The sequence below is a fragment of the Ammospiza caudacuta genome, chromosome Z (genome assembly GCF_027887145.1).
Source record: "Ammospiza caudacuta isolate bAmmCau1 chromosome Z, bAmmCau1.pri, whole genome shotgun sequence".
Classification (NCBI taxonomy): domain Eukaryota; kingdom Metazoa; phylum Chordata; class Aves; order Passeriformes; family Passerellidae; genus Ammospiza; species Ammospiza caudacuta.
This window is the reverse complement of record NC_080632.1, coordinates 39,789,549-39,816,817: the sequence shown is the minus strand read 5'-3', so window position 1 is coordinate 39,816,817 and position 27,269 is coordinate 39,789,549. Positions and strand designations below refer to the sequence as shown.

General features: G+C 34.7%; 1 protein-coding gene across 1 annotated transcript in view; it reads right to left on the bottom strand.

The window, feature by feature from the left end:
- Positions 1-1,395: 1,395 nt before the first annotated feature.
- PTPRD (protein tyrosine phosphatase receptor type D) overlaps positions 1,396-27,269 on the bottom strand; it is a 354,698-nt gene continuing 328,824 nt past the window's right edge. The window contains exons 32-38 of the mRNA XM_058823656.1: positions 16,157-16,442; positions 15,488-15,666; positions 14,050-14,176; positions 12,979-13,104; positions 8,512-8,666; positions 4,431-4,566; positions 1,396-2,062 (exon numbers count right to left, since the gene is read on the bottom strand). Of these exons, the coding sequence (XP_058679639.1) occupies positions 1,994-2,062; positions 4,431-4,566; positions 8,512-8,666; positions 12,979-13,104; positions 14,050-14,176; positions 15,488-15,666; positions 16,157-16,442 (1,078 nt within the window). The 3' untranslated portion in view covers positions 1,396-1,993. The remainder of the gene's footprint in view (positions 2,063-4,430; positions 4,567-8,511; positions 8,667-12,978; positions 13,105-14,049; positions 14,177-15,487; positions 15,667-16,156; positions 16,443-27,269) is intronic.

The following is a 27,269-nucleotide window of genomic DNA, read 5'->3' as shown; positions in this document are numbered from 1 at the left end:
CAAAGTGGGTTTTAAAAGCCAACCAGAAATAGATTTCCAATTTGTGGGCTATTCTGTTATTAGAAATATGGAAAGATAAAGGGCCTTGACTACCTATATGTTTTGGGTTATCATTTATTACCATCCATACTTGATTAGAAACTGGAGATGCATATTTTTCAAAATTGTCTGGTACATGTATTAAAATGTCTGAAAAGAACAACAGAGATATAAACAAACTAAACTAAATACAAATGAAGGCTAACTTAAAGAAATACTATTCAAAATAGGCATCAAATATAAGGCACTCTAAATGTAAAATTAAAATAAACCCCAGCATCCCCAAACAATGCTGTATGCCACAAAACGTTTGATTTCACAGAGCAATGTGTGTTTGGCTTTGCCCTGTTACATACGATAAATGTAAATTATATAGCGCACACTATAGACAGTATACTATTGAATACAATTTTAAAACATCTTAATACCTAGTATATTACAACATTCTCCCCTCCTAAAGGGATATGCACTGACCTTTCCCACATGCACACCTCCTACATTTAATAATATGATTTCTTATTGCACTATAGTGTTACAAATATTGAACTTCACTTGAAGCCTAAATCACATACTCTGTGTGCGTGTGTGCATGTGTGTGCTCTGTATGTGTGCATGTGTGTGTGTTCAGGTGGAAATGTGGATAGAAATATTATTTGGGATAGAGATGGCATTCAAATATCAATGATGTGCATTCCTCACTTCTCTTTGAAACAGAAGTTTATGGACCTTAAAAATGCAGAGATGATCAAATTGCAGTCTGATATAATTGCAGTATGTGGAAAAACTTTCCCAATGCTTTCATAAATCCAGGTATGTAAGGACTGATATGTTTATGTGCATGTGTGTGAATCTGTATCTGAATCCATCTGTATTCTCTGCAACTATACAGAGAGTCAAAAAAGGGTAGACAGTAATATATATATATATATATAAAAGAGAGAGGGTGTGAGTGTGCATGTGCATATGTGTGCGTGTGTGTGTATGTGCTAGCAGCATCTTTATACTTTGCGCCTCCCTGTTGATTCCAAAATAAACCAAAAGCCCCATTTTGATTTAACTGATTACAATGAATATTTTCTTAAAGAAAAAAAAACCAAATAAAACTACAAAATTCATATCTAACAAGACTGTGGTACTGTAGGACTGCACAAAAATGTGCAAATTTTCAAAGTATCTAACATTTCTACAGCACAATATTACAGATAACAGTTCTACAGCTTAAAAAAAAAATCTACATTTTTTAAACAAAAATATTAACAGTTATGCAACCTTTTCTTTAATTCACTTCATCGAATGATAAACTCTTGTTAAAAAAAGGAAAAAGTTTACACAGTTAAAAATGAAGCACAGGTCAGCAGTATCTTTACAATACTAAAAAACTAAATCAAGGACTTTCTTTTTAAACATTCCCACATTTTCCCTTAAGTGTTATGATGAGCAGTATGATGGGAAACGGTGATGTTGAAGTAAAGAGTCCGCTTTGTTTGAGAAGCCAGAACCCAACCTTGCAACAAACATCTTGCACTGAACTGCAGTTCTCAAAACTCCTCTTTGCAAAATCATGTAATCCTGAATAAGATGATCACTCTTTCTGATTAAGTTTCCTCTTCCCTTTAACTTCAACCAATGTCGAACCCTTGAGGTATCTGTAAATGAGATCCTTCAGACGCCTCAGTGGTCAGGATTCTTTTATTATGGTTAGGTTATTAAACTGTGAATTCTTGGTCCACATGGAATACTTCTTGTTGGGTGGGGTTTTTTTTTGTTGTTTTTTTGTTTTATATATCCCCAATATTTTGTTCATTTGTTTCTTTTTTTATTATTTTTTATTTTATATATCCCCAATAATTGCTCCTTAGCTAAGAGTTAAGAAGTACTTCTAAAGCACATTGTATGGCTCAGAAGCGGCTCTCTGGATCTTAAAGGGCCTGCAATAAAAATCCACAATGGGTTTTTATGTTGCATAGTGATCAAAGCTGCCCAGATACTCCAGTGCGGCTCGATAGCAGAACTGGTATTGATCCTAGAGAAAGAAAAACAGAAAACAAATGCATCAAAAAGTCAGCTTGTTGGTTGGTTTCTAGTTTCTTTCAAGTAATAGTGAATATTTTGTAGCTGCAAACAAATATACTGCAGAGGCATCTGCAGTTCAGCAATATTCACTTGCTGACACCAACAGAAAACCACTCTGAGTTACAACAGATGAAGATAGACAGTCTTTTAATGCAACAACATTTTCCACAGAATGGAGCTTCTTTTTGTGCAGAGACTATATACCCACCTACTGACAGTCTGTTATTCTGGATTAAAACAATATCAGCATTAAGCTTTCTTCTGATAGGAACATGCTAGGATGCTTTCCCTGCTCGTATTTGAAAATAAGTAGCAAAATAAACAATGAATTCTACAGCTAATACAACACACTAAGTAAAAGGGCCCATCACAGCTTGAATATGGAATTCTGTATGGAAAACCATCACTTTTAAAAATCATGCAAAGAAAGCAAAGGGAATTCCAGCCTTTCAGTAAGATAGGCTTTGATGAAGATGTGAAGATACCTTGGCAAGAAAAAGACCTAAGGAGAAATATAGAGCTAAAGGACCTCATTCACCTAAATCAGACTTCATTTCAACCTACACCTGGAAACAGAGAGAAGTTTAGTGTGCTGAGAAATTTTCTCATACCTCAGATGAATCTAACATTTGTAAGTTTGTGTTATTCTCACCTCCATAAAGCAGTCCTTTTGCACATTTATTTTGTTGCACACTTACACTAAAATAGCACATCTGCATATTTATTTCCAACTGCCACTCTTGGTTTAAATGGTAAAACGTAAAAAAAAAATTAAAAAACAAAAATAAAAGAAATTTCTCAAAAATACCAGGGATGTCTGTTTATTTTTCTGATAGTGCTCTGTGGTAACTGCACAGGTTGCAGTTGTTAAGATCACAATTAAAATTCTTTCGGAGGCCAGGAAGCTAATCAGATATTTGCTTCACTGAGGTAGTATGATTACTCATAGTTCATTTCTGTTAGTTGGAATAGTTAGAACAGTGGCAGAATACATTACACACATGCTTAAATTTTAAGTGTGTGTATGGTGCACATGGAAGTGCTTTGTTTAATAAGGATTAGATTTCCTGGCAGTTTATAACACTGAATGAGAGATTTGTTTGCCACAGAATCCTGGAAGACATGCCTACAGAACACCTCTGCTTTCAGCAGCGGGGATGAAGGGTACCATAAAGAAATAAGTCAAAGCAGGAGGAGGGAGCATATATTGCAGAATTGAACTCTGCATCTGTCAGGTAGGCTCAAAGAAGCATAGTTTCTGTGTACTTTAGCTATTTCTTGCAGCCAAAATGACAGAAAGCAATCATTTTTCATTTTGCTTATCCAGAAGAATGATGGTAATGGAAAATAAATGGAATTAACTCTTCCGTATGGTCACAGTGATTTACTTGGCTAACTGACAAGATTAAAAATAAATATCTGTATTTTTCATATAAGCTTTATGAAGTTGTCTTCTTAGAAGTAAAACTACCCAGCTTCTACAGAACTAGTTTAATTTTCTTGTGGAAAATGGCAAACTCTGGGGAACCATCTTAAATTTCACAGACTTAATTTAAAGGCCTGTGTCAACCAAATTATACTAAATAAATGTGTGATCTGAAATGTTTCCCTTCTCTTTTCCTTTTTGTTGGTCCTCCTAACCTATTGACTCTGGCTTAGTCCAGGTCTTCTGCTCAGAAATTAAGGGCATTTACTGATAATGTTTAAGCATTCTTTATGATGTGACAGATTTCCAAGCATACAGGCACAGGTAACTGGTCTAAACTGCTTGTCACTTACTTTATTTCTCTATGCCACACTTAATAGCATAGAAATTATTTACACTATAGTTATCCTGAATGCTGAACTTACCATTATGATTTTCAGGCCAAGGAGCCACTTGCTTGGTGACACAAAAAAACATGAAAATAATACAGTGTCAGTCTGAAGACATAATCAAGAGCTTGCTCCCAGGGAAAAAAAAAAAAATCAGTGGATCCACCTGCAGAAACAATTTGCCTGCTTCTTTACTACCACACATTTCTGCCAGGGAGCATGGATCAAATAAAAATGTGTCATGCTTCACAAATGGGTATTTCTTAACTACCATAATTTAGGATCCACTATTGAAATTACTTTTTTTCTTCCTCATTTTGCAGTAACTACTGCGATAACAGGAAATAGTCCTTTTACAGATTTTATCCTGTAGTCGCAGGGCCGATATATGTCTTCAGATATTACTGTAAGCATGTCTTATACAGTATCTATCTGTGCATATTTTTGCTTGTGTAAATACCAGTTCTTTTCCATCACCATTGCATAAGGATACTCATGCTCACCTCTGTCTGTACCATGGCTGGCCGCTGTGTCCTTAACATTTTGACAGTCTGGAAGATGTCTACAACACCTTCATATCTCATTCTTTCTAGCACAATGCTCAGGGTTATGAATACTCCAGTCCTTCCAACACCCGCACTGTTGAAGAAAATGAAGACAAAATAAAAGGAAAAAACAAATATTAATTGACAGTTAATGCTGAATGAATTGGCTGACAAATTCTTTGTGGTTACAACACACCATATGTGTATAAATTTCTATATGGGGAAAGGCTCACTAAGCAAAATTCCATAGCAAATTACGACATTGCATTCAAAAGAATAACTGCACTCAAGTGAACCTCACATCTACTGATTACATCAGACTCTCCAGTCTTCCTTGCAAAGCCTTGATTTGTTCATCCAGATATACAATAATCACTGCATGGTGAAGGCAAATGTTAACATTTGTTGCCAATAACATACATTGGAACTGACAAGAGAAAATGAAGCCAAAATGCATTTTACTGCTTGCTTTACTTTAGTTTGTCATGTATATGCCTGTTTTACACATCTTCTCTGTGTTATTTTACCTTCTACTTGAAGTTTGAAGTACAGATGTTCGTTTAATATTGAACTTGTTCATACATGGTCTGATTCAAATAATGGACAGAGAAAGATCTCAGTTCAGGTCTTATTCAAGTCTGGCAGTCTGGATCTCTGCTTTCCAATGCTGATATACATTTACCGTGTTTGTCTACATTGGTCTTAAAAGTATTCTTTGAATATATATGTGTTTTGTTTGCTCTCTGTTCTGCCCTGGGTTTCTGCTATTCGCTTTAAGCCTCAAGAAGTGATGGAAATTCTTGACATCAATAGAGCCAATAGCTGTCAGCTTTTAAAATTAAACAATCACTTATTCAAGATGATTATCCTTTGCAAAAGAGACAGGTAACTACACAGAGAAAAAGACTTTGTAAGTCTGAACTTCTATGGATGGAAACAAAGCACCTTGTCATCTCACCGTTGATGCTAATAATTTCACAAGGTTTCCTCCAGCCAGATAACCCTGGAAAGCTGAATATTTATGAGACCTATTCACCAGACAGATGAATGGAACAGCATGAACAACAGGAAAATCGTGAAGAACTCCTGAATGTTCGTATGAACTATGACAGAAATCCGGCAAATTCACAAAAGTAGTGTGGAAACTGAATGTTCAAATTGTATGATAGCATCTTAGTGTTTGGTCTAGGTCAGAGCTCTCTTAGGGCTAATAGACATATGCAACTGGATTTATAAATTTTGCATAGGATGTGTGCCTTCAGATAGCTGAAGCCAAAGGGCAACTGACACACCACTTGACAGAATATCATGTTGTCAGTGGTGATTTACCTATGTGATATAATAACAGTCCTGGACATCTAAAGCAATTGCAGTGCAAGGTGCCTGATGAGGTAAATTAGACAGCTAGTACTTCAGAAACATCCTGAAAAATCCTGGAACCTGCTCGTTGGAACCAGCTTGAACTTTGCAGACCTGATTACAGTGTGATCTAAACTAAGTAGCCCAGGAAATGACCAGGAGAATGAACACAGACTACCATTTTACATTGTCCTGCTCTGCTATTTAATTAAAAAGAAAAATACTTAAATGTGTGAGAGCATTCTGGCCTCACAGTAGACAAATCTTTGTTACTTTAAAAAAATTACTTGGAAATCTCAGGCAAAAGGAAGAAATTCCTTTGTTGTCTTGGGTACTTAAAAAATCAGCAAATGTCTCCAGGAGAGATTTAATGAGGAAGAGAAACTAATATGGAAACATGTCAATGCTTGCAAATCCTAATTGATCATCAAGTGCAACGTCTTGAGAAAAGCCTGTGGGAAATCGATCCTGTTCCCTTTAGAGTAGCAAACATACTTTAACATTGGAACAATTCCTATCCAAAAATGCTTAGGATTTCTAGAGTAAAGAAATCCTTCATGATGCATTATAAGTCCCCATGATTCATAATTTAGACTAGAAACTAAAGTTGAGATGCTTAAATGAACTATGTGGATGTATTGATTTTTTGTAAGAGAGAAGAGTTTATTATTACAAATACATCTTGACTGCATTCTGGGAAAGGTCTTCCTCAGTCTTGAGCTAAAAACTGGAATAAAAAGACTATAAATATCTAATATTGGTATAAATTAAAATTTTACTTCAATTGCTCTCTTAAATAGTTTTAAGTATATGCCTCATGAGGTTAGAAATTTTTTAATTCAACACACTGACCTATTTGTAAAAATGTTACAGAAAAAGAAAATTTTGAATTGTGGGTTGGGGGGGTTTACTGCATAACAGAGAAAGCAAGCCTGTGAAAATTATATAGAGTGTAAAGGAGACCCAAAGGAAGTGACACTACGGGTGTTTTAATTCACTGTAGAACTCATCATGGTACAAACTGGAGGCATTATTTCAGTAATTCCTCAGAGACTAGGAAAGCACAGGTATCCAGGATCTTGTGTTTCCTGAAAGAAATAAACCAACTTACTAATTTGCTAGGGACACTTCCTATTCATGTAAGTTGACTAACACTGGCAATGATAATTAGCATTACCAGTCCCTAAATAGTCATTACAATAATGATAAAGACGTTTAAAAACCAAGCCGTGATTAGTTACACTGCATTTGACTTTCTTTCTAGCAATGTCAATGGCGGAAGTCCATAATTTTACCATGAAAGATCACATCCATTTGGGAGCGATATGTAATGTAATGGAAGCAGTATTCACAGTATTCACAAGTGGACAAGTCTGCATGGCACAAAGAACCTAGAATAAAAATACTGCTCGGCTTTCTTATCTGCATAAAGGCATAAATATTGCTTATTACTCCTGTCCTCTCAAAACTCATTAATGTTGAAGAATAAGGCTTATTCTTATCTGGTTTGTTCTTCATCCCCCTTGTGTAATGAATCCCAATCAGTGCTCTGCATGCTACTCTCCTCAGCAGCCTATAAAAATTTTTAGGCACACAAGAAAAGTAGGATTCGAGTATTCCAATACATTTATTTTGTCTGTCTTTCTGATTAGACGATCATAAAGAACTCAAATTCTGTTTACCGACGACTTTGGAAAAAGGAAAATTTCTCTCCCTCCGTTTACTAGGCTCTAGTAAACTCATTCATTTGTCTTCATGATAGTATTGGGGCACTACTTGGCTTGCAGTAAGAACTTGCAACTTGTGTCAGTATTTTGCATCTCTGTTATATAAATAATAATATTTAATCTACAAAAAAGAATTTCATATTACAAAAATGAGTATCTAAAATCCTAATGGAATTTATAGAAAACAATTTATTAAATAAGAGATAAGAGATAAAGATATTGTTTTTGGCCATCTGCTATAGACTCTAGAATACTGTAGAGGAAATAAATAAAAAATACAAGAATATTAAAAAACCCATGCTGGATTATTTCTAATCACCATGCAAGTAATTTTCATCTGCATATCAATTGCAAAGAAGGGAAGTCATCACATCAAAAATGAGCACAAAGTTCTGAAGCTAGAACTCATAAACTCAAACCCCAATGATTTCTTTGACAGGCAAAATTTCTAAACACCACTTTCTATTCCATTCCCTTTCTTGAGATAGCTACCTTTTTTTTGTTTTTTTGCCTCATCTTGATTGCTACTAATGTGCCACTGAGGTGTAACTAGCTTGGTTGCAGCTAATAATTCCTACTGAAGTAAAAGTCTTTAATTTCTAGTGGAAAAAATATCAGATGTAGCAGCTTGTGATAAGGTTCTTCCTATGCCTTCTGCGGGCAGCACTGACCAGACTGCTTTTATGCTGAATTAGAAGCATTTATATGTGAAAAAATCACGTGTTTCCACATATTTCTGAAGAACCATTTTTGTATAAATGGAATATCACAGAACAGTTCCCATTTCATAAAGCAGCTCATGCTGTTCCATTTTAGATCCTCTATTTGATTACATGACATGACACTTCACCTCTGAAATGTTGTTTAAATATACATGTTCACCACAATCAGCAATCAACTTTAGGAAAAAACCAAATCTGCATATGATTTGTTTTTAAGCTTTGTTTACTTACCTGCAATGAACAGAAATTGGTCCATCCTGACCAAATTGCTCTTTTGTTTTATGCACTTGGCCAATGAAGTCAATAAATCCTTCTCCAGACTTTGGCACTCCTTGTTCTGGCCAGTCAGTGAACTGGAACTGCCTCACTGTTCGGGACTGGCCATCCTTTAACAAAAGTTAGACACAAATAAAGCACGTTGCTGTGGCTTGAAGTTGGTCAGCGAATAATCATAAAGACAATCACAAAGTAAAGATGTTGAAAGGAGATAGGGAATGGCTAAGATTACATTTATGGAAACTCTTTTAACTGCAGTACTACTATTAAAGCTTTTGTATCAGCCCAAAACTACTATTATGAGTTTCATGAACCATATTGCATGGATTCTCTTCCACACTGCATAGGAGAGTTGCCTGGCATTCTGATGGTGTAAAAATTGTGCCTGAGGTCAAAGCTGTAACAACCCCATGAGGGGTATATGACTTTTTTGGTATATTATGTTTTGAATCCTGTGGACTACAAATTCCTTTATATACAGATCAGGTAGAATAAGGTCATCTAATCTGGATTTCCATTTCTGAGATATGCTCAACTACTTCACAGCAAGAATATCTTTACTGATAAGACTTGTTTAAGTCATTGCCCTCCTTGCAGATGTTATCTTTAACAGTAAGCTGCTTTCTATGAGGTGAACATTTTTCCTGCAAGAAGATGGATAAACAAGCTGGTTGTTTAACAAATTTCTCTTCAATAATGGTTCATTTAATTCACCAACAGCTTGGAGTTAGTTAAAATTGAAAGAAAGGGTTTCCTTTCTTAAAACAAGCCATCTGAAGCTCTTCAATCCCCATGGTTAGGAATACTAACAGTTTTTCTTTAAAGTGCAGAATACAGCATCATGGTTATTTTTCTAAAGAAGCCACTGGAATTACTAAACATGAACTTGTGCTATCTGCCTATTTAATGAGCAAAAGGTCAGGACACATAAAAATGCAATACAAATGTATAAAGCAAATTTGTTCTGCATTTTCAATCATTGATGATTTTGACACTGTCAATCTGCATGTCTGTAATGTTTAAAATCATGGCAATATGAGCCAGTGATGTTAACTGGTGCCTCTAGACATCATGTTTTCTAAGCACCTACCCTTGTCATGTCTTCAAAATGGTCTTCTATTAAGTGAAACTCTTGAAAAATTGACATTATTACTGGAGATTCCCATCAAAAAGCAGCAAGTTATGCTGGAGGCAGGAATGATCTTTCTCTCTTTTTCCTTAGACCACAAGCATTCAACTGCTACAGACCTTTGAAATTATATAGAAGTGATTTTAAATATAACCAAAGGAAACCCCAATAATTTGCTTTTATATTTCCTCTGGTTCTGTGGGATTTTGCCTCCTGTGTCTCAGATGAGCGAGAAAACAGAAAAACTGTGTGTGTGCCAGCAACTACTCCATGAGAGGACTCTCACAGTGTGTATTTCCACTAGGTCACACCAACAATTTAGTGGCCTGTATCTGTGAAACACTTTTTTCCACTTAGACAAATAGGTAATGTTTGAAAATATTCACCGAATAGGATTTATTGTGGGCATCAACACAAAGAACTAAATGTTTAGTTCCAAAAATGGCATTTTGTGAATACAAACATCTCTGATAATGGCTTCCATAATCCCATTTTCTCCAAAAAAAGATATAATGAAATTGCATCCTCCAGATAGCCTTAGGCAGATGATATAAATTTATCAAGAAGACACAAGTACAGGTTGATTCCCTTCAAAATAACCTTCTATTCTTTCAAAGCAAAGAAGGAAAACCTGAAATCCAACTTACTTTTTCCAGGTAGAATAAGTAAGGAAGACACAAATTTATTTAAGTCCAGTCTGTCACTGGAAAGTTAAAACATTTCTCTGTCATAAATAGATCTAATAGTAAGTATTTCTTTTTTGGTGTGTATTTATGAACTGTATTAGTATGTTTCATGATTTAAGTAACTCAGTATTCCAATGCGAGTCTGTGAAATGACAATAACCTCTGTTATTTAATATTATTTAATGAGCAGAGAAATAAAGTTACTTAGTCTATGTTAGACTAGCGTTAAAGCATATGGGGAACTGATCTGCAATTTCTTACAGCTCCCTCTGTTACTGACATTATAAAGAGTGCTGATTTCTTTTAATGAGATTCTTGCCAACAGCAGTCCAGATACAAATGCCAAATTTTATTAAAATCTGTACTTTTAAATACTGTGACAGTTTGCACAGTTGGTTATCAAAATAAGTACTTTAAAATCCCTGTGTGGCACAGTGGGCTTTTAATGTTTTATCCTGTTTAGTGGCTGACCGTTTGGATTTATTCTTCCTCCTCACAGGGGATATTCAATTGTCTTTTGATTATGCTTTAGAATTGATATTACTCTCTTACAGGCATCACTAATAGTTTAGCCTTAAATAAAACTGGCCCAACATATTGACCTCTTGAGTTTCCAGAGAAAGTGAGTACAAAGCCATTTGAAGCAATACCTCAAAACAGTTACTGAGGTCATCTTCACCACACAACAACTCACAGCTCAGTTTCAGAAATAGAGTTCCACAGCAGACACTTGCTGGTGGCATCTACACAGGTACAGTGCCTTGTTTTTTGTCCTTGTGGAATAACTGGTCATCTTGGCTCTGCCAGAGCACGGATGGTGTTGTAACAGTACAGATGGACTTGGAGATGAGAGGGACAGAGGACGTTTGCAATCAATCCAGCATTTACTCTTCTTTGAGTGCAACAATTTAGTCAAATGATTTCAATTACTGGGCGTGACAGCCACGACAGCCTAACTAGAGAAAAACTATAATGTACATTTTGGTAAGAATTTCCGACTTCCAGTAATTTTGGAAGGAGATATAGTTTTCCAGCATAACTAGAAAATTTAGGATGGTGCTGTCAGCTCACTGAACAAAATTTGGACCATCAAGATAAGGAGGTTCTGTAAATTTGAAAAGCAATAACATGTGACAGTAAAATGTTATATCAGGACCTTCAATGTGCTTAATGCTTTCTAAAAGAGGTTTATTAATATCATGCCAAATAAAATTAGGTCTGGTAAATCTAATTATTTAATTATTTGGCCCTTTACTGGTTTGATAGCTGTAGGTAAGCAGACTTGCCTAAATATTCTACTTCAATACAAAGTCTTGAGGGAACTTTTTTTTAAAATATAAAATATTTGGGGACACTTTGATTACAGCTATGACTTTTTGTTATAACTGTAATTTTGTGATCAGAGCTTTGTGAACTATGTCACACAATAATTCTTCCAACTTGAGACAGACTTTTAATAGAAAATCAATTAAAACTATCAGGATATTTGCAGTGAAATTGGATTTGACTATCTCTGCTTGCAAGCGTGTTTAAAGACTCATGCTAGGAGCCTGTTCTCCACTTTTCTTAAGCACAAATAGGCTAGAGAAGATATGAGTCATATGATTCACATTTCAAATAGAATGAAAATCAGATCCAATGCATCTACAGTTCCTTTACAAAAATCTACACCCGAATCTAATTTGCCAAACAAAAGGTTCATATGCTCACTTGATACAATAATAACAATACTACCCAATTTTACTTGATGCTCACATTAAAAGCAGTGGTCTAGCTAACCATGAGGAAGTCTAATATTTCAAATGCTGACAGGCAACTCTGAGTAGACACTCATGATATTCCTAGACATTACATCCTGCTGTTTTGCTTGAACAAGTATTATTCCACAGTGCCTACAGAAACAGAGGCTGACAGTATGTTTTCCTACCACAGAGACTGAAATGTTAGAAATCAATCTGAGAAAAGCCAAATATATATTAAAAGTTTATGCATGTTTAATCCTTTATGAGTATTCAGTTTTGGACTCAGGAATTCAGATAAGAAATGAAGTATGAAAATGAGGATGCTAAGGTCACAGCTGCATGTATCTACTCTGCAGATATACTAGAGAGCTGAAAATATACTACGTGAAAAATGAAATTATAATGTGCAAAGCTTGTCCTGCTTTTCTTATGAATGTCATTTGCTTTGCAGTTTTAAAATCTCAGTATATTAACCTTCATACTCACTCAGCCTCAAGGGTGGTGCAAAACAACAAAACAACACTCTATGTTGCAAAAATTGTAGCCAATAATGATCAAGGGGAAAATGAGGAAAAAGAGGAAAATAGTTCTCAAATAATCTAATGTACTTTGGCACAAATAGTTCAGAACTATAAAACTGTGCTACCCAGATGCTAGATCTGAATGAAGTAAATCATTCCTACAGAAAGATCCCATTTATATAAAAATAACTTCATTTGATTTTTTATTATTGCTTGTAGAAAGTATATCTCTGGGTTTTCTTAATAATAGTAAAAATTCTAAAACCCCCAAACACAGAAAAAAGAAATAAATAAACATTTTCTTTTAAACTTATGGAAACAAATGTAATGTTATGTTGACTTACCCTTGCATCTGTAACCTTGAATTCCCTCAGAATATACTGTGGCATGTTGTACTCTGCCATTGGATCTACCACAAAATACTGGTATCTGGCTGAGCGCTCTGCAGGCCAGTACTGGTGGCATTTTTCCTATGAAATAACAAAGTAAAATACATTTCCTATTGTTTGAGAGCACTGCCATAAACTGGTATAAACCCTTTTTTACTCAGCTAAGTATAATATTCATGCAAAGTGTCAATAGTGACGGGAACATGAACTGCTTGTGTTGGTGTAGAGTCAAAAGTTATCTTTAATACTGCATTGCAAAGGGTTTCTCATTGATTGCTGTATATCTGAACTTGCTTATACTTCTGCTCAGTTTTATTATCTATCAGTGACAAGAGCTATCCTTAATCTAATTTTCAATGGTGAATTTTTATCTCAGTTTAAATCTTGATACCACCTTCAGTTTTCTTCCTTTTTGCTTGTTGGAGCAAGTCCCCCCAGCCTCAGTCACTGCTCTGTCCTCAGTCACTACTCATCCACTAGCCATGTCCTGAATAATCTTTTTTCTCTCAGACACATGGTCTAACTCAGATTTCACGTATCAGATGCCAGCTTTCTCTTGATGTAATCCTGTCCAGACAGCAGACTACTTCATTCCTTCCAGCAGGCAGAGTACCAATGAAATGAGTTTAGAACTGCAAACTTGGGGATGAAACTTTCATGTGCAGCACAGAACACACAGAAGATATTCCAATCTAAAAAATACCACACTTTCTTTTAACATTTTTACAATGAGATGCTGCAAAAGTGAAGTTTCCAAAAGAGAGATCTTTCTTTTTCAATAGACAGCAATGGTCTCTCTTGCTCAATCTCAATGTGTCCCACACAAACACATCATGTCTAGTTTGTCCATCACAACACATCAACAGATTGGAAAAATTTACATCTATGACCAGGAAGGCCACTCCTGTTTCAAAAGAAGAAGGAACTGAAATTCTCATCTTTAGATATCCTGAAGAATTAAATATTTTAATGAAAAGAGCTGCTGTAACCAACATTTTAGTAAAGGAATATTAGAGCAGTACTTACTCTGCCCATTTCTCGTAGCTTAGTGAGCATGACCACAATTGTAGAGTTATGCTCCCAGAGCATTCTCCAGAAGTCTTCAGTTGTTTCTGCTAAAGGACCCTGTGTAGCTATGTAAGCTTTTTGTTGTCTGTGGTAACAAAAACAAACAAACAAACAAACAAACAAAAGTAGATTAACAGTATTATTTACAGTATTATTTTGGACCTATACTCATGTTCTTTGCTTATATGAAAACATTATCTGGAGGGAAAATGTATATACTGTTAATAATGAGCACATTAAAACCTTATTATGATTGTTTAATCAAACTATGGCTTTTTATTTTTAGAACTTTGAGAGGAAAATTACTCTGTTAATATTATGATGTATGACTTTATCATTATTATTTAAATTTTAATGCAACTCTAATTGCTCAATTTTGTGTGCTGTAAAAAGCACTTAAGAAACACTTAGTTGTGCTGGTTCATTTTACAGAAATAACTGTCTAACAATCTATTAAGTTTAGGAATTATAGCATCAAGCAGTTTCTTTATTAACTTCATTTCAACAGTCTGATGCCTCCAGCAAAAGTAAGGCAGGAAGAAAATTTGGGAATGGAGTGTGAATTTCCAGGCCCTAATATCCTACTGGGGAAAGCTACCACCAAAATGTTACAAGATTGCATCAACAGCTTTATAAGATGATGACCAGTTTGTGTTGCTCTTGCTTCTTCCAAGCAACAGCAATAGCTTTGTGGGTAGTGGAGATGGACTTTATTTTCAATTATGAGCTGAGGCTCAGAAAATTCACTCTGTGGATACGGATACTCAGGCACACCTAAATTATGGCAAACACAGGCAAATAATGCCATTTCCCTTTTGTGTCTTTTTCAACCAGCTGCTCTAAGTCAGCTGAGGGCATACTGCTCCATGTTGTCATGAAGAGGCCAGTGGGTTGCACATCTTATATATACAATATATACATATATACATATATATATGCACCTTTTATATACAAAAGGCCTTCACTGGTTAGATCAAGTCCTAGGCAGTGTCCCAAGACTGTAAGTTATCACCTTGACACACAGAGTGTATCTCCTGTATCTTATTTCTAGATATCCTCTTAAGCAGAAAAACTGTGAAGAAATAGGGGTCCATGAGCATGCTTGAAGTCTCATTAACTTGCAGCATGTAAAGCATACTGAGAGCTCTCAGTGGCTTAAACACAGGTTAAAATATAATATTTAAGATTCTATGTAATTTACAAAATTTTTCTATATTACATGGGGAAAAAATATAAACCCTTTACTAAAATTTTAAAAAACATCCAATCAAACAAGCCCTGAACAGACAAAAAAATTACTAGATTTCTATACTGTTCTGTTTTATTCAAAATAATTACATAAACAATTTTGTAAACTTTTAAAACAGTAAAGATAAGAACACAACATTATTTGTACCTGTATCCATCAATGAAACTGGCATTAATATAATCAGAGCCTTCTACTCCTCGGATAGGCTGCAAGCATACCCTTGTGGATTCATATGGCATAATATTGACAAGGCGGTTTTTGAATTTATTACATGGAAGATTGGCACTGATGAATCTTGAAGTGTGAGCCTTAGAGCTAGCAAGACGCTGTTGAAAACAAGTTAAAAGAATTAAGGCCAGGTATAACAAAGACAAGTGACACTATCAGGTTTTATAATTTCTACTCAGTAGCCATTAATGAATACTTTCAACTTCAGATGCTTACTTTTCCATATTCTATTGCATTACCCAAATATTTGTAAAGCTTCTTTAACACCTTTTCGAAGTACAATGTCTGCTCCATTAGTGCATTTGTACAAATTTCCAGGATTAAATCACTACACAAACACATATATCTTGAAATATGTGTAACAATGAAGGAACAGCATGGTTAAATCAACCTCAACTGAATGGTTCTTATCCAGACACCCATTGAGAACTGAATTGTACTTTTTAGAAAGAACCATCTTCCTAATTTAAAATTTTAGTCTACGGGTATCTTTTATCTTCTGATTACTGGAAGCAAGTGGTGGAGAGCAGAGCAGCTTCAGTGTTAGATCATTTGGTTTTGGTTACCCACAACATAAAATGCCAGTACCTTGAATTCCAGTTCCATTCCTGTGACATTCTCGCCTGTTTCTATCTGTGTCAGCTTCTGGATATATGCATACAGGTTTCTGGCTGGCACTTCGGTATTTCCACATGTCACTGCTTCCAGCAGTGCATCATGGATAAAGATGTACTGGTCCTCAGTTTGAACCATGTAATTCCTCTGTGCTCTCATTAGAGTTACGTGGCCATAAATATCTACAGTCTTTTCATGCTTTATTCTCTCCAACATGGCATCTATCACAATGAAACAGCCAGTCCTGCCGACTCCAGCACTAAAAGAAATGAACACGGGAGAGAAAACATGGACTGTTTCATTCACTGTGCTTACTTTTACATCATTCAACATTTAAACTTTTGTAATGCTGATTTAAATACCACATGCTTCTGAATGTGAACACCAGCCTTTATGAAAGAGGTTGGTGCCCTGAAATAAGTAAACACCTTAAATATCAATAAAAAGCAATTGAGAACACAGAATGCTTTTATGTGACACCTTTGTAACTTGCAGTTTCAGGTTTGACTATAACAGAAATAAAACACATTGCAACATGTTCTCAAGATTTATGTGCTTAAAAATGCAAATTACTGGAGATGATAAATACTCTAAGAATTCTAGCTTTATTTATAGCATGATTTCTAAGTCATTAAACATGCTATTGTTGCTACTCTCTTTACAGAGGTAAATTTATTGGCAAACAATAATCTAACAGAAAATGTGTCTTACATATTTCTATCATACTTTGCTGGTCAACTTTCCACCCATCTCCCAACCCTGCTGATAGGGGTTCTATTAACACAGTTTGTTCTGTCCTCTGCTGTTTCCCTTGGCTAGGACATACTGTTAGTCTTTGCAATGCAGACCCATAACTAGAGAGCTGTGCTAGCTGTAGGCTGGGGAAAATCCAACTGTTTGGATGCCAACTGCAGTGAACCAAATCAGAACACCTTTTTTGTATGATTGAACCTAATGAAGTCTTGTTGCAACTACTTGCATCATGTAGCTAAACTAAACTGGAGTTTAAAATGTGATGGGATTCGTACATTGTTTTTCTGTCCAGGATCACATCATGCCTTCAACAATGAATTATAGTCCCAGGCTTTCTAAACGCCTAACTTTTGTCAGTTAGTGACTGAAAATGAAGTATAGTAAACAACAGTTTATAAACCCTCAAGACACTGAGATTAGCTAAATTAAGAATATTTAAGAACACTATGAACTGCAATCCTTTGACTATAAATAGAAAGAAACAAAAATAATTATAATCAAGCACCTAGAGGACAATAGTAAAGCCAAAACTTCTCACAGTTTCTCTATTTTCAAGAGATATTAAATATTCTAAGTCCATCCTGAAACTGATAGGCAAGGTCAAACATTTATTTTTCCTATTTATTTATTTATTCTTTCTTATTTCTTAAGAATGTCTGACAATTACCAGTAAAACTGATTTTCCTTATAATCAAATCAGAAGGAAGTACAAAATAGAAAGATATTTAATCCAACAAAAGGCACGTTGTCTTTCTAAGACAGCAGATTTACATATTGTTAATCACGTGCTCTTGCCAAGGATTACTCCTCCAAGCATCAGATTCCCTTCAAACAGCTGAGGACTTCTGCTAATAGACCAAACACATCAATCTCAACTTTCTTAGATGCCACTCTGACAAGAATTAACCTGTATTCTGAGTTAAAGAAAATTTACCTTTCAGTGATATTCATCAGTGGGAATTGTAGAGAAGGAAAAAAAAAGAAACAAAATTATAGTTATCCTAGTTCATTTACCTTGTATAATAAAAGCTCTGCATTTCAGGAAAACTCGTTGACATTAACATTGCTAAAAATCATGGAGAAAACCTTAAAAAGTTATCTCACTGTTGTGATTTTCTTTGGGCTTTTTTTTGTTCTTGTAATGGAGATCAACAGAAGTAGCACACGTTTGTATGTCAGATTGGTTTATATAACATTTAAAGCATTCCTTCAATAATTAACTCTTCACATTCAGTTTTTGTCAGTTTAATAACCATGGGCCAAGCGAGAAAAATAAAAGTTTGGCGGGGCAGATTTTCTCAGTAACCTAGAATATGGTTCTTTTTCCTATAATGTATAATGTACATTTCCTATAATGTATTAAATTGCTGTTCCAACATCATGTTTATAACTGGATATGCCATTTTTCAGATGGAACATCAAAAAGGTCACTGGTACCTGCAGACCACAACTGCAAAACCCCAAGCCAGTTAAAAACTTGTGCCTTCAGCTGGAATGAACAATTTTCAGTTCTTTTCATGTCTTTTATTATAATTTATATATTTATTTTTTTCCATGAGCAAACTCAAAGAGTGATAGCTATTAGTATACTCTAGCACAGAAGATATTTGCTAGTCTACAGAAATATGCAGAAGTTGTGAAGATCATGAAAGCAGATCCAAACACATTATTATTTCATGGTAAGGATGAAGGGGTGACATGCTACGTGTATGGAGGCATTTGGGCTCCTGACACACATCTCTCTGGACCATTTTATCCAGTGAGATTTTTTACTCTTTTAAGGTGTTCACTACATTCTAGTTCTGCCCATTAGACTGATGTATGTCTACCAAACTACTCTTTTGACTTTCCACATAAAAATAGAACCAGTGCTATGAAGGTGTTAACTCTTTGAAATGTGCCCTTCCTGCCCCCAATACCTTCTAATTCCAAACTACAATAGCTTATTATATAAAAAAAACTATCCTGCCCTAATTTTTTATCCCATTTCTCTTTCTCTTCCACTATTACACAGCCTTCTCAATATACTATGATACACTGCTGGGAAGCCACACAGTTTGAATCCTCACTAATAAGCTACTGAAATATATTAAAAAAAAATCTCTGTCTTTCATCTGCTAACCATGATAATTCATCTAATAAGAATAATTTCACAAATAATTTCTACTTTTGTTATTGGCTTTCTTGCCCTTTTGGTTTGCATCTTCTGGTGTTGCTGTCAAAATTAGAATTTTTGTTTCAGTTAGTGAAAGAACTACTACATTTTCAATTTGAAAACCTAGATATCTGCTAAATAGACATGCCTATTGGGAAACTGTTGCTGCTTCAAATATTGTCATTTACAGTATTATAACATTTGCTTTCAATTTCTAAAATCATGACTGACTCAGTCCCATGAGCTGAAACATGCTTAATGTCCTGTGATGTAATACAGCTGCAATAGCTACAATTCAAAAAAGGAAAATGAAGAGGCATAAGGGGGACATTCTGAATTCAAATCACTGCATGGATGTGTTAAAGGTTGGCTTTTGTGATTAATTTGTAGCTGTTTAAATGATGACCCTTTACTGATACTTCAGTGATTTGGCAAAGGAAGGCAGTGTAATTACCAGTATTCACAGATCATTTAATTGGAAGCAAAGACAGTAAAATATGGAACAAAAATCATGTAGGACATCTTTGACTCATATCAGGGGAAAATTTTATTGAATATTACTGTTTCAGACTGAATGAAGCTTGCATTTATAAACTGAAAGTACATTAAATTGGTTGTGATATGGGAAATATATAAAAAGATTTGGATTTTACTGAGGAACTTCTAATGATTGATTAGATTCTGATCCCATAGAAATTCTGTAGTAGTTCTGACAAGAGTGATATTTAGATTATTTTCCCATTTTGTGGTTAGCAAATTAGAACAGAGCAGAAAATCACCCTCCTGGAGAGGAAGCAGAAAAAAAAGGCCCTTATAAAACCACTGAACATCCTTTTGAAAAGAAACATCTGATCAAAATAACATAAAGACCTTGTGCAAAGACGTAAATTGAAATTTCATTTTAGAAGAGATGCTGGATTGCTTCAAGAATTATACAGCAGCTTAAAAGAGACCTTTGAGAATGTATTGGCAGTTTATTGAAGTGTACAGTGACTTTCTTTCCCTCTCACTGTGGTTATGGTTGGATACCAGACAACAAGAATGGTATTCAGCACTTTCTTAGATGCAGTGCTTTACCAAAGACTTCACTGACTGAATTTTCTTTATCCCTAGGCTATGCATGGAGGCAACCGTATTTATCACTAAAGTGTCTCATAAATGTCTGAAAAAGAACATGGAATAAAGAAATTGGAAAACAGGAGAATATTTCACTACAAGCAGATAAGGTTCAGTCTAGAATTCTCCCTAGTTTTCATAGGTAGTAGACAAAAAACATGGGATAGTTACAACTCAAAAGCCAGTCAGATTTCTTTCTTCCTTTAAGAAAGGAAGCATTTTAATAAGATTTTTCATTTAAGCCGTACCTTCTCAGAATTCTACTATTACCATAAATTCTTCAGATATAACTGCCCCAGATTTAAGCCCACATTTTTTTGTAATATGCACCTGCAAAAGTATAATAATGTTCAGGAAGTAAATTTGTTCTTCATCTAATCCCAAGTACAGCTCTGGAGAGATCAAGGATAAGAAGCTGTCTTATGAGATTGTACCTTGAACACAAACAAACCCTCAAATATTAAAACACAGAGAATCTAAACTTCTAAAAATTTCCCTAACAAATCCCATGTATAGGAAATTATTGTTTACTAAAATAATTTTAAAAGGTGATTTTTTCCATACAAGCTAAAAATGTAGCATTTGTAATGTTCAACAAAACAAAAAATTTAAGAGACCCTTCTAACAATGACATTCCATTAGAGCAGTTCAAATCCTCTCATTGGTCATAAATTAATGTTACATACAGAAGATGAAACAAAAATTATTTGTTCTTTACTTGCCAAATAAGAACTGGGATCATGAAATGAAATGATGAGACTTTCAAACAAACAGGAAGTAATTTTTAAAGCAGTACATAATTAAATTGTGAAACACATTGTTACAGAATATCATTCATGACAAAAAAAATTCAGAGAGGAAAGGATCAATTAAGGGTTATTAACCAGCATGTTACAGACACAACTTCCCCTACAGAAATCCTTTTATTAGATTTTGCTGGAATTTGGATAGGGATTCTGAGAAATAACATTCCAGACATGTTCTGGGAGAGAAACTGAAATGCACTGTCTAAATTTGGTGTCATGATCCTACATATTTATAAAAGGCATAAACATTCAGTTTCCCAGCTGTAAAGCAGATCATCTTAGAACTCTTCTTTTGAATCAACACTTCAGCCACCAGGTACTTGACACCTTTGTTAATTATACCATTGAAAAGTCACACTCTTAATTGTGATACTTGCTTCTTCTTTCTTGAAAGCGTCAAATTATCATAATTATTCTACCTGCTTCTTTCCTGAAATCATGAACTGTTGGTGAAAAAAAATCTCTTGTTGTCCCTCTTATGAGATGGAATAGCAAAAATTGTAAATAACTGAGAAGTTCATTGGCCTTATTTCATCTCTCTTATTTTTATCATCATAGTTTTCCTTCAGAATTGATTGTTGATTCTATAACAATACATGCCATAATCCTGCTTTTCATAGAGGATTTTTACATATACACCTTGCTTAATCACTGTATTATCTGATTCCTTCAATTACTCAGTCATATAAAGAAAAGACATTAAACAACTTTAAAATTAAATAAATTTTATTTCTCTGTACTATTTTATCTGTTTACAAGGATTTACTGTGATTTTTTTATTTCAAAATTAATTCAGTTCTATATTCTCCTTCTTATCTTCCTACTTCTCTAAATACAATCTTATATATGAATGTACTGATTTCTGTATTTATCATCAAAGAGTAACTATCCTAAATATATCTTCTCTGTGATATATGTTGAGTTTCAGTGTATACTATACATTTTTGCAATGTACAATGCCTTCGTGACATTATGCATTCCACTAAAGAAAAATGTTCTAAAATTGACTGAAATAGAGTTTAGAAAAAGAAAGTATTTTAAGGTTAATTTTAGAAACACATCTTACTGTGACTTGTTACCTTCAATTAAAGATAGATCTATGCCTGAACAGCTGTAGTAAATACAAAAAAAAATGCAATTTCTGAGTAATTTAGCAGAGGAAGTACACTGTGATCCTACAGTCAATAAATAAAAGTGAAGATTACAGAACAGCAGAGAAATCAATGGACAGAAATTATGCTGCTTGCTGCTAACAATTATTTGTTCCTTTCTTTGCAGTTAAGCTGCTTTGCATTCTCAGGGCGGAATGTTTTGAGAAGTAGCTTCATACTTTTGAATATTTCTTTCTGTGCTTTGATTACATTTTCATGGAGAAGAGCTATCAGCCTATCAGTGCAAGTAGCAGAAGGTGAACTGGTGCTATCTGGATAGCTGAAGACCTTGGAAGTACTTGCCAGCCACTAAAATTATTCTGTTCCAGAGTCCTCTGGACCCTTCCCTGATTCTAGGTGTTTTGTATTTCTATTGTAGACAACAATTTCTTCTTTTCTTAACAGCAGCTTCCCTTGGGATTTTTTCTGGTTGGGTTTAAGACTGATGGAACAGTGAAATGGTCTGAGGTTGTCACCCAGACACAGGACTTCATCAGGTAAGCCCAAAGTAAAAGAAAGATGTTATCACCAGGACTCTTTACTCCACACTGGCTTTTTTGTTCTGTTTTGGTTTTGCAGTACCAACCACAATTCAAAGTCCTAAATGAATCTGTGAATAATTTTTTTTTAAAAATTTTCTCAGTCCCTTCCTCCACTTTCCCCGAGTAGGGGAAATAAAAAAACTTGGAAATAACCAGCAATTTAGTCCTGAATCTTGAAGCTGATATGACTGTAGTGGTAGACCTATTGTTTCGGATCTCCATCTCAGAATGTCTCTTCCTTTTCAATACAAAACTGATACACCTAGAGGATACATTCAGAGCATGAGACAAACTTTATGCTGTCACCTCTAGATCTGGTTTAAAATGAATTGGTTGCAAGACAGTATTAATGCAGTGAGATGCTACACAGTAGAAAACAGTTTAAAAAGTTGAGGCTTCTCTGATGAGCTCATATGAAGACTAGTCTTGGGTTTTTTTAGATGAAGCAGTGAAAAAAATAAATACCCTTTGTAATATTTGACAATACTCCACTGCCTGCTGAAGAGCTTGGTACTCATTACAACAATTCTTAACCTCTGAAATCTTAATACCATCATGAATTCTCTGCAACACAGAAAATCAGGTTGTGAAAGGTTAATACCACAAAGCATTTCACATTTCTTAATCACAACTTGTCATTTAGAGGTTAGACACTAATTCTTCCTTTTTTTTCTGGATTTTGAACTTACGTGCAAAAATTTTGGGCAAGTTAGAATGGAAATAATGGGAGTTTTAGCATAGAAGTTTCAAGATAGCTGTAAAACAAGCTTGGATAGTGTTATGATGTTTTTAAAATTCAGGTGACAAAAAAATAGACATCACAATGCCAAATTTACTTGGAGCAGCAGTCACTGAGAAAATCTGATAAGTGATGAGACCCTGAATTAAGTCTAAAAGTATAAAAAAATGAAGAAAGATTAATATTCAGGGCAGAATACTGATTGGAAAGCCTCCATGAAAAGATAACAGGACTATTTTTAAAGCTGCATTTTACTTCTAGAGACGTGGGGAGAGGATTTAAAGAGACTTTCATGCTGATTACTTTAGATAAAAATACAGCCTGTTCGAAGTTAGCCAAACACACTGGGTAGCCAAGTTGATGCAATGTGTTCCAGCATACTCTGTGTCTATGGATATTACGGAATTTAATGTAGGTACAGCTGGGAAATCTCAGAGGTACCCCTTTCCAGAATTCAGCTATTGGGTTATAAAAATATTTTCACATTTCCTGCAGATGGCTGGATTATTTTCTTCACTCATAATTTTAATTCAGAATTCATTACGGACAGCTGCTGGCTCTGATAGAACCTAATTGCTCTTTTACTAGACTCAGCTGCAAGCAGTCAGATTTCCTTTTCCTTTGTAGAGTATATTATATATAAACATGGGTGGGGAGAAAAATAACCAATTAACTAAATACATATGGATAAAATGACTCACTAAGAGTGCTGATCAAATAATGTATCAAACTACAGCTTAGGTCAAAGGAAATTACAGGCCTTGTAGGACATGATAATATATATATGGAAATAATTATTAGCAGCAACATATTTTTAATTTGAGATAACACATGGAAAAGGCATTGCATTTGTTAAAAAACTCTTACAGACAATTATTACATTTTAATGAGGGGCAGGTTATTTTGCCCAGCAAAAAGTCATCAGTCTTCAGCAGAAATGCTCAATTGAAGCCATTTGTTGGCCAAATCAAAGTCAGGCCTCAGTATGTCCCCTGGGAAACTTAGAATAAAATGTGACATAATCATGGAACTATTTTTACTGCCCTACCTCTTATTAAAAAAAAAAAAAAAAAAGAAAAAAAAATACCCAGAGAATAGTTACTTTTACTCAGGCTACCAAAAAAGAGTACATCACAAAAGGAGGGAACAGAGAAAACCAGCAAAAATGTCAAGGATGTGAGAACTCCCTTCCACCTCCCTCCACACAAGAAATACTGGAATGGGTTACAATATTTTGATGGATATGAACTCAAGAAAATTTGTAGACATGTAAAACATGAAAAAAAAATTTTAACCCTTTTATCCAAAGACATTCAGTGAAATAAAGAGACACACTCAAATTAAAAGTAAATAAATATCTTCCAATGTGATATGAGTGAAACTACTTTAAAAAGGAAAAGGATCGTTAATACTGCCTGGTTTTGTTCTTTGCCTGTACAATCATGAATATAAGCAAAAAAGTATCCACCAGTTTCTCTAGGTAGCTAGAGGAATAAAGGGGAAAATTGAAATCCTCATGAAGCAAGGCTAAACTAGTCACTAAATGCTTGCTGCTGGAGAGGAAACTTTACTGTAATATTGTTGACATTGGAGTTTTGTACTTTTCCCTAAAATTTCTAACATTTGCCATTGTCAGAGACAGGATACTGGTCTAGGCAGAACACTGATTCTATCTAGTAATAGCATTCGCTCTGTTCCTTTACAGATTTCTGACTGCTACCAGAAACAAATCTTGCCCTATGCAGTCACAGCAGCTTTTTAGGATTTCAAAAGATAATCCAGCCCTGAGTCACACCAGTGGGGAGTATAATCCCTGAACCATAGGCTAAGTGCCAACCAAATATGGCTTTACACACATATGACGGATTTAATCAAAGAGACCACAAGTAGGTGTTTTTCATTATTTGAATCTGCATGACAAAATATTCCTATTACTTGTTATTTACACGTTTTTGAATTTTAATAGTGTTTTCAGTGATCATTTCTGAGTTTTAATGCTTATAAACAATGGAAGCATAAACTATACATACAGCAACTACAGTTCAGGTTTTAAGAAAGGCTTGTTTGCTATGAAGAACTGGTGTCTAACTGAAGACAAAACTTGAAGGGGGATCAGCATCAGTTTGCTTGTGTTTGACACTTCATGGAAGATTTACAGATAATATAGCACAGTATTTTCCCACTCTAAGAAAAAATCTATCAAGGCCAATTTTATAGGATCCTCCATACCATCACATTAACTATGGTGTGCTAGTTCTTACCATGTTCATACTCCCAGGTTTTCATAAGCAAGTGCCTAAATTTAATGAAAAAAAAATTACATACCTAATCTCATAAGAACACTGCTAAGTTAGAAGATGAGTTGGGAAATACTATCTTTGCTATCAAGATGATTCTAACTAGTTACACTCAAACTTGAAACAGAGAAAAGAAAAGCCAGCATGACCCATCCATCTCTCTCTCAATCAGCATACAGATGGAGACACTACCTCTTGTCTGTGTGCTTGCATGAACATATCCCAATAATTACATGAGAGGTCTTGCATGTTCAGCATAAAATATCCAGGGTCTTCAACTGTAAGGTTTCTGTAATCTGCATTTTCATGACCCTGAGAGTTTTATGGTGAAAATATGAAGGCAAATCCAAACTCCCCTCTACCAGTGACATCTCCTGTCCATGTGTGTAATACCATTCATTATAAAATTACCAAGGAGTGTCTTGCTATACCAATTTCTTCCATTTGGCCTCTATCAACTTTTCTTCTAGACTCTTTCTCTTTTTCCAGTAGATTCTGCAACTCTAACAATTGATCAAAGACAGAGAAACCATCCAAAATTTTCTAAATAAGTGAATCCAGTTCCATTTACTTAAACAGAGATCAAGCATCCAAGGCATAAACACTGCAAGCCTCACCCTGTATATATATATATATATATATATATATATATATGTTGAAATGAAATAACTTCTAAGAATAAAGGTATGTGTAGAAATGAAACTGATGCCAGTCAGTTTTTCTGACTTCATAATGAGAGTTGCTGAGATTATTAATACAGATGAAATATAAGGAAAACCATGGACATTAATTTATTCCTATATTTTTATATTAAGAGGAACTAAATATCCTAAGCAACTAGACATCTTTTCAATATGGGATTCTTATGGCAATCTTATCCCTCTCTGTTTTCTATTAATGAAAAATGACTATGAGAAAAAACAATATTTATGAGACCTACCGTGATCCACAGCTAACAGCTGAAGAGTAAATAGTGTTACAGTGTTTTTTTACAGGGATGACACCCAGCACAGTTTACTACACAGTAGCAATTCAATAACTTCTGGATAAAGACATGTGGGTAAAATAGAAAAAATTTAAAATATTTATGATATTAAAATATTTGTCATACTAAAATGCTTTCACTGTCTTTTCCTCTCTAGAGCTTTCAGCTGCCCAAGGAAGTTAGGAAGGGTCCTGGATTGTTCTCAGGAGAGGGAAAGGGAAGAGATGAGGAAGATTCTAGTATTTTTCAATCTTACTTGTGTTGTTTTTGAATATGTACTGGGGAGGTTTTTTCCCTACCGTGAAAAAGGATAGGCAGTCATCTGCAACCTACTCACTGCAAGGATTTAAAAATGAGCACTTGTAAGGCCTATGGCAAAAGAAGCAGTTCAAACTATACAGAAATGAAATAAAATAATCCACTGGAAAATCATCACCTTTGATAAGTATATTTTTTTTTCTTAAACATTCTATTTTTTATTCACATACACTGAACAAGAATTCTACTTTAGGAAATAGAATATCATATGGTGTTTTGTTATT